We start from the raw sequence: 17,911 nt of genomic DNA on the forward strand, positions 1-17,911 counted from the left end.
TGGCCTCCACAGTACATGTCACTCCTATGGCATGTCTTGCCATGAGAATCACCCAATGGACTCTAAGATCTCAATGGATCCAAGCCCTTCAACCACTGCATTCTCCGATTCAAGTCACCCACCAGCTTCGTTCCTCTCTACTATGGTGGGTAAACAAGTACAATTTGCGCAAAGGCCTACCCTTCCAACAACCAGTTCCACAAATAACTTTAACTACAGATGCATCCACCTTGGGTTGGGGAGCTCACATAGACAACCTCCAAACCCAAGGAACTTGGACAAGACTCGAAGCAACATTTCAGATCAATTTCTTGGAGCTTCGAGCGATACGATATACACTCTATGCGTTCAAGGACTGCCTTTCACACAAGACTGTTCTAATCCAAACGGACAACACAGTGGCCATGTGGTACATCAACAAACAGGGAGGTACGGGCTCGTATCTCCTTTGTCAAGAAGCTGCACAGATTTGGGACTGGGCCCTGAGCCACTCAATGTTTCTCAGGGCCACATATCTAGCAGGCATTCACAATGTAGTGGCGGACAGACTCAGTCGTCAGTTCCTGCCGCACGAGTGGTCCCTGGATCCTGCAGTAGCATCCAGAATATTTCAAAGTTGGGGTCAACCAATAGTGGACCTCTTTGCATCACCTCTGAATTACAAAGTGCAAACCTTCTGCTTCCTACACTAACAGAAGAACCAACCAGTCAAGGACACCTTTTCTCGCCCTTGGAACTCAGGCCTACTTTACGCGTATCCTCCGATTCCACACATAACCAAAACTCTAGTGAAGCTACAACAGGACAAAGGGTCCATGATACTCATAGCCCCTTATTGGCCTCGACAAGTCTGGTTTCCCACACTTCTAGACCTCTCAGTCAGGGATCCCATTCATCTGGGAGTAGCCCCCACTCTCATAACTCAGGATCAGGGCCGATTGTGCCATCCCAACCTCCAATCCCTAGCCCTAACAGCATGGATGTTGAAAGCTTGATCTTACAACCACTCAATCTTTCATCCAATATATCTCAAGTGCTTATAGCTTCACGAAAGCCTTCCACACGAAAGAATTACTCTTCCAAATGGTAGAGATTCACCCTGTGGTGCACGCAAAAGACTATTGATCCTTTTTCTTGCCCCACAACTTCTCTTCTAGACTATTTATACCGTCTTTCAGAATCTGGTCTCCAGACTTCATCTGTAAGAGTTCACTTAAGTGCAATCTCTGCTTACCATAACAAAATAGGAGATGCACCAATATCTACACTACCTCTTATCACCAGGTTCATGAGAGGTTTAACTCAACTTAAACCATCAATTCGGCCTCCAGTCACGTCATGGGACCTGAACTTGGTTTTAACAAGACTCATGCGTTCACCTTTCAAACCCATAGATTCTTGTGATCTTAAATTTCTCACATGGAAAACTATCTTCCTCATAGCCATTACATCAGCTAGGAGAGTAAGTGAGTTACAAGCACTGGTCACATATGAACCTTACACTAGGTTTCTACATGACAGAGTGGTTCTCCGAACACATCCAAAATTCCTTCCCAAGGTAGTTACGGAATTCCACTTGAATCAATCCATAGTCTTACCCACATTCTTTCCAAGACCTCATTCTCATCAAGGAGAAAGGGTCTTACACACCTTGGATTGCAAACGTGCATTGTCTTTCTACATAAATCGCACAGCAGTCCACAGGAAATCTAAACAACTTTTTGTTTCTTATGATCCAAACAAACCAGGTAAAGCTGTGGGTAAACAGACTTTATCAAACTGGCTAGCAGATTGCATACAGTTTTGTTATGAACAAGCAGGCCTTTCTCTACAAGGGCGAGTAACGGCACATGCAGTCAGAGCAATGTCAACCTCAGTAGCACACTATCGTTCAGTGCCAATCCTTGACATATGTAAAGCAGCAACATGGAGTTCTCTTCACACCTTTGCAGCTCATTACTGCCTAGATAAAGAGGGACGACAAGATTCAACCTACGGACAATCTGTCTTAAAGAACTTGTTTCCAGTTTAAACCCAACTCCTTCTACATCCAACCTGCTGTGATCTTCGGCTGATTCATTTCCACAACAATACTTCACTGTTGCTTCGGTACAAAATGACTCATCCTCTAGCTTGCTAATCACCCATATGTGAGGACTAGCATCCTGCTTGTCCTGGGATAAAGCAAAATTGCTTACCTTGTAATAGGTGTTTTCCCAGGACAGCAGGATGTAGTCCTCACAGAACCCACCCGCCTCCCCGCGGAGTTGAGCCTCATACCTTTATTATTTTATTTTTGCTACCGCATTTGCTACATACGAGACTGAAAAGAGATACCTGTGGCAGAGAATATCATAGCATTCTGGGCATACTTAGTGGCCTCAAGGGGCCAGTCAAAAGTTTCTAGAAACTTTGACAGAAAGTTTTCCCACACTAGGGCTCCGTTGATGACATCACCCATATGTGAGGACTACATCCTGCTGTCCTGGGATAACACCTATTACAAGGTAAGCAATTTTGCTTTAGATAAGGGCCGCATCTGGCTCTTGGACCACAATTTGGGGTTCACTACTTTTAAGGTATGGTAGACATTTTTCTCACAGGTTAAGATAAGGATCTTAAATCTAGATCTGGTCAAGATAGGTAACCAGTGTAGTTTATGAAGCACTAGAATTCCTCAGACTTCCCAAGGCAGTTCACGTTCTGATTAATCTGTAACCTATGAGCATTCTTAATAGCTAGTTTAGTATTCAGAGCATTGCAACAATCAATTTGAAAATGTTCAAGCATGTGCATTACTGTTTGTAAATCATTTAACTCACGAAAGGGGTGTAACTGCCTCATCAACTTGTGGCCACTTATGAATTGAGATTTAAAAATTAAGATCTTACATCCAATGTTTTAACTTCAGAAGCAGATGTAATTGCTAGCCCATCAATAATTGGAGGCACATGTAAAGGAGAAATGTGGATGGCACTAATGTGCATAATTCCAGCCTTACCGGTATTCAAGACCAATTTACTTTAACAAAGTCAAAATGCAATATCGTCAAGACAAGCATGATCGATGCCCCCATGTCTTTGCCTAAAGGGACCACGAGCGGAATGTCATCTATATAAATATAGCTAATGAATCCAAAAGACAATATTAATTTCCACAGAGATAATATTAAAAAGCAGTGGGGACAGGGAGGATATATGTGGTACACAGCCTCAAATCTTTTTAGGAGCAGGTAAAGTCTCTCTGAGCTGCGTGGACTGTGTTCTCCCCAGAAGAAACATACCCAGCTGATCCTTCTCCCCGGCATCAGACTGACAGTCTAAGAGGAGGGAGTGACGTATGAGATCAAAATCATGTGAGAGCTTTAAAAGTATTAGCAGGGCCAATTCATCTCTGTCCAGAAGAGCAAGTATGTCATCCAAAATCAAGACAAACACAATTTCAGTCTGCATACTGAGTGAAATTCAGACTGGCTGGAATCCAAACCTTTATATTCTCTAGGAATCGGCTAACTGAGATGTTACTGCTTTCTCAATTAACTTACCTAGGTATGGAATAGGGCTAGAGATAGGACAATAGTTACAGTATAAGACATCGACCCTCATTTATAGATGTGTTAATAGTTTGCATCAACCAGGTCAAAATGGAATCAGAAAAGGATAACACAAAATTGAGAGGAGCATGGGTTCAGGCTAGAGAACATGACTTAAAATGACTTCGAATTCTTGAAGAGATCATTGATTCAATTTTAGTAATACCATACAAAGAGCCTCTAAGCATTTCTCTGAATTTCTGTCCACTGAGACAGGTAATAACTAAGATATCTAGAACATGGTTGCCATTATATCCCAGTGATTTTGTCCTGAAAATAAGAAGCTAGGCTTTCACAGAAAATAAGAAGCTAGGCTTTTCACAGTCAACCTAAAGGATGGTTATTTACCTTTTCAAATAATACTAAAACAAGAGGACACTCCATGAAACTAATTACCAGCAGATTTAAAACAAATCATAGAATGTATTTTTTCACTCAATGCATAATCAAGCTGTGGAATCCGTAGCCAGAGAAAGTGGTCAAGGTGATTAGTATAACTGAGTTTAAAAGATTTTTGGACAAATTCTTAGAGGAAACATCAATTAAACATTATTAGATAAGTAGACTAGGGAAATCCATTTCTATCCTTGGAAGTGAGTAACAAGATAAAGATCTACATTTTGGAATTTTATGGGTACTTGCACCCAGCTGCAATACTCTGGGCCTCAATAAGAGAAACTGCTTTCTCTTCTTCTGAGTTTGTCTCACCAAATCAGGAAAAGTCAAACATTCGGGTGTATAAAAGATTCCACGTGATGCCTAAAGAACAACTTCAATATCCAGTCTCTATCACGTTTGAGCACAAAAGAGACAACCAAAGTAGCTGGTTGAGACAGCTCACTATCAGAAGTCTCTCAAATATTTCAGAAAATTAAAATTGTTGTAGTCTGATAGTAAAAGAGACTGCATATTCTGACCATCTGCTGACTTTTTCTTGAAGGGTAGAAGATAAAAGAATTCTTGCAATTGGCGGTATCGCTTGTTCCGGTACTTTTAATATTTCTAGTAAATATCTCTTCTACATGTCCTTAGCTGAAATAAGAGGAACTTTAGGAAAATTGATGAAATATAAATTCCTCCCACATCTGGTTGCCACATCTCAAAAAAGATATAGTTGCGATGGAGAAGGTACAGAGAAGGGCAACCAAAATGATAAAGGGGATGGAGCAGCTCCCCTATGAGGAAAGGCTGATGAGGTTAGGGCTGTTCAGCTTGGAGAAGAGGCGACTGAGGGGGGTATATGATAGAGGTCTTTAAAATCATGAGAGGTCTTGAACATGTAGATGTGAATCGGTTATTTACACTTTCAGATAATAGAAGGACTAGGGGGCACTTCATGAAGTTAGCAACTAGCACATTTAAGACTAATCGGAGAAAATTTGCACTGTGATTCTCAATGGGTAGTATATGTCATTGTTTGCCCTTGCAATAAGTTGTATGTGGGCAAGGCGTCTCGAAAAATTAAAACTAGGATTATAGAACATAAATCCAATATTAAGATGGGGAGAGACAAAGCTCCGTTGGTAGCACATTTATTTATTTATTTATTTATTTATTTATTTAACAGATTTTTTTTATACCGACATTAAAATGCACATCATATCGGTTTACATTATAACAAAGAAAGAGATGGAAATGGAAATTACAATGAACAGGGGAAAAGGGTAACAGGACAAAACAATAAAGGAGATTAAAGTAAAGGCAGAAGTGAGATTAAAAGAGTGGTTCAAAGGAACGAAAGGTAAAAACTAATGGAAAACAAAACTATTTACAGAATGCAGCGAGAGGCATAAAATTACATATTTACAGAGTTCAGCAGAATTGGTTGGGTTAAGGAAGGTTACATCCGTTGAGTGCAGGTGAGCAGGCATAGGGGACAATGAGAAAATTAGTCTGGGAAGGCTTGGTGAAAAAGCCAAGTTTTCAGCATTTTTCGGAATTTTAAGGGGCATGGCTCAAGGCGGAGATGGAGGGGTAAGGTATTCCAGTGGGTGGGGCCAGCGATCAAGAAAGCACGATCTCTTGTGGCAGTAAGACGGGCTTTCTTAAGTGGGGGGATTTGCAGTGTGCATTTACGGTTCATCCTAGAAGGTCGGGAGGACTGGGAAGGTTTGAGTGGTTCATTTAGCCATGAGGAGTTTTGAGTGTATATGGCTTTGTGTAAGATGGTATGGACTTTGAATAGAATAAGGTATGAAATAGGGAGCCAGTGTAATTCCTTCAGGACAGGGGTTATGTGGTCAGATTTACAAGCATTACTAATCATCCTAGCTGTCGCATTTTGGAGTATCTGTAGTGGTCTGATAGTGGATATTACATTTTTTTTTTATAGACGTGGTATCGCCTCCAGCTAGAGGAGGTGATTTTTCCACGATCTTGATCAGAAGGGAGCAAAAATTGATTTACATATTGGATACAGTAGCCCCTAAAGGCTTAATTGCTGAGCTTGAATGGAATCATTTTATTTGTTTGGGCATGATGTTATGGGACGTGGTTGCTGATTGGTTGATGGGTTGTGTTCGTCACTGGCACGGTTTTGCGCCAAAACAGTCTGTCAAGGTTTAAATTCTGTTACTTGAGACCGCACTTTGTGCTCCTGATTCTTACTGAAATTACTTGTGACACAGGTATGATAACTGTTGGATTTCTCGTCTGCCTTGATCTGACCCAGTGGTTATGTATTGGTCAATGTTAAACTCTTCTTTATTCACAGATTGTTAAAATTATTCCCCCCCCCCCCCCCCCGAAGCAGCCGGACTGGCGAAACATGGGTCCGTGTTGGGGAATGTTGTTAAATACTGTGGTTCACTGGAAGGAGTTACTGTATTGAAATAAAGGAACTTTAAATGCTACACTATGACCAAGTAAAGTCTTATTTGCACTTTTGGTGTATACATCAACATGAACACTAGCCATATGGAGAAATACACCTTCATAGTGCCGTCAATTTCCTCTAACAGAAATTTCCCCTAAAACGCCAGCGATTCCATTGACAGGTTCTGAAGCAGTTCCCACAGACACCATGGTCTCAGGACAAGTCTCAGCAGATTCAGCATCACTGCTGTGCGCCAAGTCCCGTCACGGAGTTTAGGTCCTCGCAACAGCAGATTTAAAAGGGGCCATCAATTTCAACTGGGAACAGATAATTGAAGAATCTTGGAAGTAGTCAAGTACCTCTTTTCTCTGACGGCTTCCAATGATTCATTTCCCGGTTCTAAAGCCCCTTGCTGCATGTGTGCCTCCATCGGGCTGATAACGCGACTCTCTGGAGGGGCAGCTGAGATCCCTCTCCTTGGCTGTCCATTTACGACCAAAGTATGGCATAATAACCAAGTAAGAGCATGGGAAAAAAAGCTAGCAGCTCCATGTAGTACTAGGTCACCATTTTGGATCCTTGCAGACTTGTTTTAAAGAGGTAATAATATCCAAAGTTTGAGCTATCTTATTATACCCCAAGATATCAATTGTGTGCGCAATCAGCTCAGATAATCTCTCATTAAGTAAGATGCATGATTTATCAGCATCAATTCTGCACCTAGATTTCTTTAGAGGTGTTGGTGAAACAAATGAAACGGCTCAAAGCAAAATATGATTTATCTGTACATGAATGGATAAATGTTTTTAACTTCCAATCGCATTGACACATGAGGCAAGGCCAATCTGTAGTAGTCTATGAGAAGAAGTGTAAATCCATGTCTATCCTTTTCCATAGGATTGAATAAATTTAATGCCAACATCACAACTATATCCTTGATATTTTTACCATGGGAAAGGGCTATGTGGAGACTAAATAAATCAAATGCACACCCATCAAATTCTAATGTTTAACAATCTTAATGTGTGATCAAAATCTAGAAAATGATAGTACACAGGTGATCTAGTTGATTCTTGCTCCCTGTGAGCTTTATGATAGCGAGACAGCCTATCAGAATATAGGACTTTTTTAATAGCCTTTTAAAAAAATGTGTTATACCTCCTCTTGATAAACATACCTCAAGCTACTGCAAATGGGAAAGACTGGCTTTCTGGTAAATTATATTTGAAAGCAAATGAGTGACAGCTATCAAAATGTAGTAAGTTATTGCAATCTATTTTTCTTACACAAAGTAGTGTAATAGTTTTGCAGTTTGTGAACAGTCTCACACATGGATGAAAAATCCCTGAATGATTGGTGTTCTCTGCATTAATATAATGCATTCATTTTCCTAGCGTGTAGCAGATGGACTCAGAACAAATGAGTATAGCGTGCTCGTGCTAGCAGTTGGAGATGGATCTGACGTCAGCACGGGTACATATACCCCCACAGGAAGTGCAGCAACTCAGTAATTTCCATCTCCAAAGCAGTTTGGAGCTCCCTTACGCTCGCTGAGCGTTTTTCCAAATTATAACGACTAAATTCTTTGCAGCAATCCTGAAGACGAGCCCCGCACTCCTGCGGGATACCCTTGGGTTCCTCCCCCAGTTGAGTTTCCCGAAGTGATTTCCGAGATCCCTCGGAGGTAAGCGCCTCGGTCCGGTGGCCAGATCGCGGCAGGGACCTAGCCCCCGAGTGAGAAGGGCTCGGGCGCAGCATAGAGGCAGCCTCGGTCCCGGTGAGGACTTAGCCTCCGAGCGAGACGAGTTCGGGTGAGGCTTAGAGGCAGCGGGTGCACTTCCTCGAGCGCAGCGGTGACGGTACTCACCCTCTCCCCCTGCAGCAGGAGACCGCCCGGGTTGCAGCTGGGAAGCGCCGAAGATCAGGTAAGGCGTACATCTTTACTTTACTGGTCTCTGAAGAACGATGATTAGCAGGTTCTGCCTACGTGTCAGCCCGCCAAGGAGGGCGCCATTTTGCCTGCCTACTCGCCATCGCCATCTGCCCTGGTTCGTCGCCTCGAGCTACGCGGGGCGACGGGCGCGTATGATAGGCACACATTGCTACGCGCATTGTAAGCACATGCTGATAGGCGCACGTTTATAGGCGCGCGTCATAGCGCATATTCATAGGCGCACGTTGAGAGGCGCATGTTGAGAGGCGCACATTCACAGGCGCACGTTGATAGGGGATCAGACGCTATGGAGCGTATGAGAGCCCCTGCGGCCGCAGAGCCGGCACCTCCAGAATCAGGCATAAGAGCTCTAGGCCTCTGCTCAGCATGCCACCTCAGAGCCTCACAGAGCGAGGAAGCTGACTCCCTATGTGCCCAATGTGAGGAGGCCCTGGGAGTTCCAGGCCAGGGCCGGTCACAGCCCAGTTTGACTGCCAGTTCCTCAGGGATCACCCCGAACCTAGCAGGCTGCGGTGAGCAGCCAGGGAACCCCACGGACCTGGGGCCCCTACAGCTAGAACCTGCTTCACTCTCCTGGGTGGAATTATTTAAGGGGATTCATGCCTTCGTCAAGATGCAGTCTGATCCCCGATCGGTCCCATACGTACCAGATGACCCTGCCCCGGGACCCTCAAGACCTATGCATGGCCACCCGCCACCCGGAAGTCCCACTTATGGGGACTCTGATTACTCTGAGGAAGATGGCGAACCCCCCGAGGAGGGAGAACTCCCCTCGGGGATAGAACCGTATCGAACTATGAGACGCTTCTTTCCTAAGGAGGATCTTCCAGATCTGGTCTCTCAATGCCTGTCGGAGCTGGCTATCCCGGGCCAGGGCACCCCAGGGGAACCAAGGATGAACCCCATGCTAGAGGGCCTGCGCCAAACGGCTCCCCATTTTCCCCTTCTACAAGCAGCACAACAGTTAATCGATCTGGAGTGGAATGTGCCGGAGGCTTCATTCAAAGCGGGTCGGGCTTTGTCTAGCATGTACCCCCTGGACCCGGCAACCAAGGAGCTGCTGGCATGCCCAATGATAGACGCCATAGTTAACGCAATTGTGAAGCGCACCACCATTCCGGTGGAAGGAGGGGCGGCCCTCAAGGATGCACATGATCGGCGCATGGACGCCATTCTGAAACAAGCCTTTGAGGTGGCAGCCATGTCCCTACGAATTGCGACCTGCTGCACCGTGGTGACGCGTTCCTGCTTATCACAAGCCAGGAACAACACCCCGGGGGAAGAAATGGAATCAGCCCTCTCATTCCTCACTGACGCTGCCTCCGACCTAGTTCGTACGGCAGCCAAGGGAGTGTCATCCTAGTGGCAGCCAGAAGACACCTCTGGCTACGAAATTGGTCGGCCGACTCCTCCTCCAAGACTCGCCTTACAAGAATGCCCTTTAAGGGATCCCTCCTGTTCGGCAGCGACCTCGAGAAACTGGCTAATAAATGGGGTGCATCGCCATTACCCCGTCTACCCGAAGACAGGTCAAGGAGGACCCAGCGCCCTTTTCCTAGACCATCCAGAGGTCTCAACGCTTCAATCCTTACAGGACTCGCTACCAAGCACCTCGTTCTCAGACCAGGAACCAGGCCTTTCGGACCAGGCACAACAAGAGGGGAACCGGCTCGGGGTCGGGTCCCAGCCGCACCCTACAATGAGAATCAGCCAACCCATCTGGGGGAAGAAGCCATAGGGGGCAGGCTAACCCTATTTTACTGCAGGTGGGTCGAGATTACTTCGGACCAGTGGGTCATCGCCATTGTCCGGGAAGGGTATTAACTGGACTTCCTTCATCTCCCTCCAGACAAGTTTGTGGAATCACCTTGTCCGCCCCTCGAGAGGGCGGCGCTGGCAGCTACCTTGGAGAGACTCCTGTCCCTAAAAGCCATAATCCCAGTGCCTGCATGGGACATAAATTCTGGGCATTACTCCATTTATTTCATTGTCCCCAAGAAGGGGGGCACCTTCAGACCCGTCCTGGACCTCAAGTCAGTCAACCGGCACTTACGGGTCCCAGCATTTCGCATGGAAACTGTGCGGTCAGTCCGAAGTGCAATACAGCCAGGGGAGTATCTCACATCCCTGGATCTCTCAGATGCCTATTTGCATATCCCAATTCATCGGGATCACCAGCGTTACTTATGCTTCAAAGTCCTGGATCAGCACTTTCAGTTCTGGGCTCTACCCTTCGGGTTAGCCACCGCGCCACGGACCTTTACCAAGGTAATAATAGTGGTGGCGGCATCACTCAGGAAGGAAGGCATTCTCGTCCATCCCTACCTAGACGATTGGCTGATCAGGGCAAAGTCACCGGAGGAGAGCCACCGGGCAACCAACAGAGTTATATCTCTTCTGGAAAGCCTAGGATGGGTAGTCAACATACACAAGAGTTCCCTACAGCCTTCGCAGTCGCTGGAATACCTAGGTGTCCGATTCAACACCCAGGAAGACAAGATCAGCCTGACCTCCAAGAGGAAATCGAAACTTTGGGATCGCTTGCAGAATCTGCTAAGCACCGGTCGGCCCACAGCTTGGGATTACCTACAGGTCCTCGGCCTTAAGGCCTCCACTCTGGAAGTGATACCATGGGCACGGGCCCATATGAGACCGTTACAGCGCGCCCTCCTATCTCGGTGGTGCCCAAGAGTTCAGAACTACACCGTGCATCTACCTCTATCGGCCAGAGTATGGAATCAGTTACGGTGGTGGCTGCAGCCCGGCCACATGAGCCGGGGGTCAAGGATGTCCTCCCCAACCTGGACCTTTCTCACTACAGAGGCCAGCCTGAGCGGCTGGGGAGCACACTGCAAAGAGCTAACCGCCCAGGGGCGGTGGAACAGAGAAGAGTCGGGGTGGAACATCAACAGACTAGAGGCACGGGCGGTCAGGTTAGCATGCCTGTGATTTGCCCACAGACTTCGAAACAGAGCAGTCAGAGTGATGTCGGACAACGCCACCATGGTGGCATACATCAACCGACAGGGCGGAACCAGAAGCCAACAGGTATCCCTAGAAATAGCCCCCCTGATGACTTGGGCAGAAGCAAATCTCCAGGACATCTCCGCCGTCCACATTGCCGGGAAGGACAACACCACGGCAGACTTCCTCAGCAGAGAAAGCCTAAACCCTGGGGAATGGCAGCTGTCACCTACAGCTTTCCAGATGATTGTGGATCAGTGGGGCACTCTGGGCATGGACCTACTAGCGGACAGGTCCAGCGCTCAAGTACCCATATACTTCAGTCGCAGACAAGATCCTCTCTTCCATGGGATCGACGCTCTAGTACAGCCATGGCCTCAGGGGATCCTGCTATATGCTTTTCTTCCATGGCCCCTGCTAGGCGCCATTATACACAAGATTCAGCGGCCCAGAGGCCTAGTTCTTCTAGTGGCCCCAGACTGGCCAAGAAGATCCAGGTACGCAGACATGAGAAGACTGCTGGCAGGGAATCCACTACCCCTGCCTCCACACAGGGACCTGCTGAGACAAGGTCCCATCCTCCACGAGAATCCAGCTCAATTCTCTCTTACGGTCTGGCCATTGAAAGGGCTTGACTGAAGAAAAGGGGATACTCTGGGCCGGTAATAGACACACTCCTCCGAGCACGCAAGTTCTCCACATCACTAACTTATAAAAGGATCTGGAGAGTATTTGAAGCTTGGTGCGAAACTCGCAGCACCAATCCGCATGCCGCTAAAATCCCCATCATTCTGGATTTCCTGCAAGATGGACTTCAGAAGGGTCTGTCTCTCAGTTCAATCAAGGTTCAGGTGGCAGCGCTATCCTGCTAAGGCCCCAGGAGTGCCGGCAATAGCATTGCCACACACCCAGACGTTTCACGTTTCCTGAAAGGAGTCAAACACATTCGCCCGCCACTGAAGTGGCCAGTGCCCCTTTGGAACCTCAATCTAGTTTTGGAATTCCAAGCGGGACCCGCCTTCAGACCCCTCCGAGGCCTTGTCCCTCCATTTGTTAACCTTGAATATGGTGTTCTTGCTGGCCGTATGCTCAGCACGCCGCATCTCCGAGCTACAAGCGCTATCCTGCCGCGATCCGTTTCTCAGAATCACTCCAGGGGCTATCCATCTTCGCACAGTTCCTTCCTTCTTACCCAAAGTAGTCTCACACTTCCACCTTAACCAAACCATATCCTTGCCAACCACGGAAGGTTTGAAGAAGTCAGAAGAAGGTCGAAGACTGCGCCATCTCGACATCGGCAGGCTGCTGTTCAGATACCTGGAAATGTCAGAAGCAGTACGAAAGACGGACCATCTGTTCGTCCTTCACAGCGGGAAGAAGCAGGAGGAAGCGGCCTCACGGGCAACCATCGCTCGCTGGATCAAAGAAGTTATTAAGGCGGCCTACGTAGAAGCGGGAAAACCACCACCTCTTTGGGTCAAGGCTCACTCTACCAGAGCGCAGGCGGCCTCTTGGGCAGAAACTAGGATGCTGTCGCCGACAGAGATATGTAAAGCGGCAACGTGGTCCTCCCTCCATACCTTCTCCAGATTCTACCGTCTGGACGTCCAGGCTAGGGAGGACACAACATTTCCGAGGGCAATCCTAAACGGACCTCGGGAAGCATCCCACCCAGTCCGGGAGTAGCTTTTGTACATCCCATTTGTTCTGAGTCCATCTGCTACACGCTAGGAAATGGAGAGATTACTTACCTGATAATCTCGTTTTCCTTAGTGTATGCAGATGGACTCAGCATCCCGCCCGACTGCCGGTATACATGGGGATTCACCGACTCACGGTGAGCTATGTTTTCTTATATAGGGTATCCACCCTGCCTGGTGTCGACGCCTTCCGGTTGAGAACACTGGCGGTCTCCAGCTACTATCAATTGGTCAGGGTAATTTCCGGTTGAGAACACTGGCGGTCTCCAGCTACTATCAATTGGTCAGGGTAATCATGTTCATTTAATCGATCGGTCAGTCACACATATAGCCATAAAGCTTTTGCAAGGAAGATTACTGAGTTGCTGCACTTCCTGCGGGGGTATATGTACCCGTGCTGACGTCAGATCCGTCTCCAACTGCTAGCACGAGCACGCTATACCCATTTGTTCTGAGTCCATCTGCATACACTAAGGAAAACGAGATTATCAGGTAAGTAATCTCTCCATTACTTGATTTTGGTGTTCCACGTTTATATTGTTAATCTTATAGCTTCTGGTTCATTAGATATCATTTCTACTACAATATACATATGGGGTCTTGTTTTCCTATACTAATGGATGACTAGAGAGAGATGTTTTTGAATAAGGCACTTAAGCTTTGTTTAGCTTGAATTTGTCACTGCTGCATTTAAAACAATAGTACAATAGAAAAGCTCTCCACGGTATTTTTGCCTATATGTAGATTAAATTCTTGCTATATCGTGCTACTTATAAGTCAATGATATCTATTTTATTTTTTAAAAAATGGTTCTAGTTGCTAAGTTGATTGTTAAGCATTCTGCATGTATTGCTCCGTTTAATATCACACTGTAAAGCCTGTTGCTGAATTATTGTTTGCTGTAAACCGAAGTGATGTGCTGTACGTGCCGCGGTATATAAAAATCTCTAAATAAATAAATAAACAATTAGATTCTTTTTAATTAAATGTAGTTGCATTAATTTAACTTTCCTTAACAATTGATAGAAGATAACAAATGGTATATTTTCTTTTTAGGGTGATTTATAAATTATTGGCTTCCAAAAGTGAAAACATCCGAGTACAGGCTTTGAAGGTTTTGGGATATTTTCTAAAGCATTTGGGACACAAGTAAGTTACATGGTGAAAAGAATATTTTATACAAACATATTGGGGTGGATTTTCAAAGGGTTACGCGTGTAACCCTTTAAAACTCCTCCTGTGTGCGCCGAGCCTATTTTGCATAGGCTTGGCGATGCGTGCAAGCCCTGGGAAGCGCGTATGTCCCGGGGCTTGAAAAAATAGATGTGGTGTGGTCGGGGCGTGGGCGTGGCCAGAGGCCTCTCCACTGCTGCTGGGCCCGGGGATCGCATGCCAGCACTCGGCCGGCGCACGCAACCTACGCCTGCCCGAAGGCAGGCATAAATAATAAAACAAAGGTAGGGGGGGGGGGGATTTAGATAGGGCTGGTGGGGCGGGTTAGATAAGGAAAGGGTGGGGAAGGTGGGGGGGCGGGGGTTAGAAGGAAAGTTCCATCCGAGGCCGCTCTGATTTTGGAGTGGTCTCGGAGGGAACGGGGAAAGCCATTGCGGCTCCCCTAGGGCTTAGCGCTCGCAAAGTGCACAAGTGTGCCCCCCCCCCCCCCCCCCCCCCCCGTTGTGCGCCAACCTCGGATTTTATAACATGCGCGCGTAGATTACAAAATCTGGCCCCTTATGAATAACATATTTGCTGTCTCTTCTTAATTTCTTAATAGTGAATATAAAATGTTATCTTATATAGAGTCCATGAAGAATTCTTAAAATGAGTAAATAAAAAGTAAAAATGTAATAGCCGTTACCTGAAGATGCTCCCTGAAGATGAAACTAACCTTTGTGGATACTTTCAGGCTAATGGAATATAGTGTGCTCAGCTGAGTGCACTGCTTAACATGCGCTTGGACGAGTATTTTGGATGCGCACGCAAAACCTCTTATGCAATAAGGGTATTAGTGCGTCCAAAACGCGCATCCTAACTAGCGCATAGCTAATAGCTCTCAACTCATGTAAATTCATGTTGATGAGGCTATTACCTTGAAGCAAAAAAACTGCGCCTGATGCGCACATTTTTACTCTTGAAAATGAACGCCTGCCCAGGAGAAGGAACAGAAAAAAGATGTAAAAAAAAAAAAATTCACCAGTGTTCAGGTTAGGAAAATGGACCCATCAAGTAACGAGCGTCCATTTTCCTATCCTATGGTTGTGCACAGGTTAGAAAAATGGACGCTGGTAAAATTGAGTATCTGTTTTCCTAACCCGCATTGACAGCCACGTCTCCTGGGTGCCACTGCTGAAGAGGCGCTAGGGGCGTGCAGTTTCTCCTAGCGCCTCCTTTTTACTGCGGCAGCCCATTTAAATACTACATCTGGCGCCCCAGAGAGTGGGTGTTCAGACATGGTGCCTGTTTTCCGTGCGCCAGTATTAAATCAGCCTGTTTGTGTTTTACAAAATGCTATTAAAATGTATTCAAAGAAATTGCAGAAGCAATGAAATCCCTCTAATTTTATAATCATTGAAACCAATATGCAACATTTCTTTGCAATTATTTATCATTTGGAGTGTACTCCAAATTCACATTTTTGCAAATATAAAATGATCACAAAGTCATTGATTACTGACTTAAACCTGGGGTCTCCAAACTTTTCAAGGAAAGGGCTGCATAGGGCATTTCAAATCACTGGAGGGGTCCATGGGTTGTGGGGGCGGGGGGGGGGGGGTCCTTGCACATTTTGATGTGGAGTCAGGGGAGCATGTCATGCCTTGCCTTTTGTTGATTTGGAATACAACTGTGCCACACCCCTGGAAATCCTGTGTCTGTTCCTCCCCCACCCCCGAGGTGAAGAGGTGTGTGTGTTAGTGTGCTTCCATCAATCTCATCCCCATCTTATACTTCACCACCTCACTCCTCTTTCCCTCTCTTCAGTCTCACTCCTTCCTTTTCTCTCTGTCACTCCCTTCTCAGGCTCCTGCTCTTCTCTTACCTAGTCCCTCTCTCCTTCCTTTTTATTCACTCCTTTCCAATCCTCTCTGCTCACCCTCATCCACTTTTCTGCTTCTGGATCTACCGCTGGTGGGGCCTGACAGCCAGAGATTCTTTTCAGCACCACAGATCTGGCCTGCTCTTTACCACTGATGGGGCCTGGGAAACCCTGCCAGCCTTTCTTCTGCTGCTTTTCATGAGGGGAAAAAATACCCAAAGCCATTTTTTTGGGTTGGATTTGATCTCTCAGGAAGAAAGAATGTAGTAGGCCTGAAGAACAAACTCCATGGGTTGGAACTGGCCCAAAGTTTGGGGATCCCTGTCCTTAAACACTTGTAGGCCAATACAATAAACTGCGCCCAACCTAGTGTACAGGTTTCCTCACGGATGGATGTGCATTTTGAGGTCATAATCATAGCGTCCAATGCAGTAAAGAGATTAGTTCATCTATAATGCACGTCTTAACCAAAGTGTATTGGATAGTGCCCATCTCATTTAAATTGCATGCAAATGAAGATAGCTATTACTGCCCAATTCATGGAAGTGCACCCAAAGGCTGGACGCCCAACACACTTTTTTTTACGCCAGAAAATTAACTTCAGCTCTGAAGATGGAGTAAAGTTTCCTCACAGTCGAGAACTCATGCAAAACATACAAAATTTGGTCTTCTGTGTTGCAATAAATGTGCCCATTGTAGGGTAGGGTTGTTTAGCAAGATTAGTTTAGGATTTAGTTGTTTGGTATTAGAACATAAAAAAAAATGTATTTAGGGATTAGTGGAGCGGAGCATGATGTTTAGCTAAAGGACACCTTAAAAAACTGAGGGGGAATCCTTTACTTTTGGTAAAAGGGCATTACAGATTTCTGTAGCTTCATGTAAGTGTTATAAACCTGCTGCTCAGAGTTAACAATCTGTTATGGATCTCCTCCTGGAGAGGGAGGAGTTAGCAATCTGTTATCGATCTCCTGCTGCTAGGAGTAGCAATCTGTTATAAGTCTGCCAAAGAGTTAGCAATCTGTTATGGATCACCCTGCCAAGGGGAAGAGCTAACAATTGTAATCTCCGTAGGCGGAGTTAATGATCTGTGGTGGGTTGGCTTCCCACAGAGTGGCAGTCTGTATAATACCACTCTATTAGTGTAAGGATTGAACACTTAAGGTAAATTGGTGAATTCCTGGGCCGATGGCAGATGACAGCACCCCCAGGAGGATATCCTGAGAGGGACCACCGGCTAGGCTGGAGTATGGAGACAAACACAGATAGTTCTTTATTATACAGGAAGTAGAACCACCAGAGGTAGAAGTAGTGAGCTGATGTGCCCAGCAGGGCTGAAGTCCCTCAGATACTGGAATTGCGGTCTCTGGGTTGCTGAGCTGTAGAGAGAGACTATAGGTAGTGAGTAGACAGGGTATGCTGGATACATAACCAGTAGTAGATGATAGACTCAGAATTGTAGAGATATGTAATGGCTTCTATGCAACAGAGAGTCTTCAGTATATTCAGGAACAGGAGCCATAGGTGAATACTGGTTCCTATATGCAGTGTGGAACGAGCACTCACAATATCTGTGTATGAGGTGGCTTCTGGAATAGAAGAGAGTCTTTGGAGGGTTTTAGGAACATAGGCCCTCGTGGAGCGAGTACCGGTTCCTATCTGCAATCTATAATAGTAATTCACAAGATATAGAAGAGAGTTGAGAAGGGATTTAGGAACATGGGCCCTCGTGGAGCGAGTACCGATTTCCATCTTCAATCTGCAATAATGACTCACGATCTCCGTACCTGCGATAACATCTTAGAAGGGAGTCTTAGGAGATTAGGAACATAGGCCCTTGTAGAGCGAGTACCGA

The 17,911-nt window shown here is 46.0% G+C and overlaps 1 protein-coding gene across 4 annotated transcripts in view; it reads left to right on the plus strand.

Moving 5' to 3' along the window:
- The window catches only part of NBEA (neurobeachin), a 2,460,099-nt gene that overhangs the window by 409,164 nt on the left and 2,033,024 nt on the right, over positions 1-17,911 (plus strand). For all 4 annotated transcript variants that reach the window (XM_029602688.1, XM_029602690.1, XM_029602689.1 and 1 more), the window contains one exon: positions 14,082-14,174. In XM_029602688.1, the coding sequence (XP_029458548.1) occupies positions 14,082-14,174 (93 nt within the window). The remainder of the gene's footprint in view (positions 1-14,081; positions 14,175-17,911) is intronic.

The sequence above is a fragment of the Rhinatrema bivittatum genome, chromosome 5, assembly GCF_901001135.1.
Source record: "Rhinatrema bivittatum chromosome 5, aRhiBiv1.1, whole genome shotgun sequence".
Classification (NCBI taxonomy): domain Eukaryota; kingdom Metazoa; phylum Chordata; class Amphibia; order Gymnophiona; family Rhinatrematidae; genus Rhinatrema; species Rhinatrema bivittatum.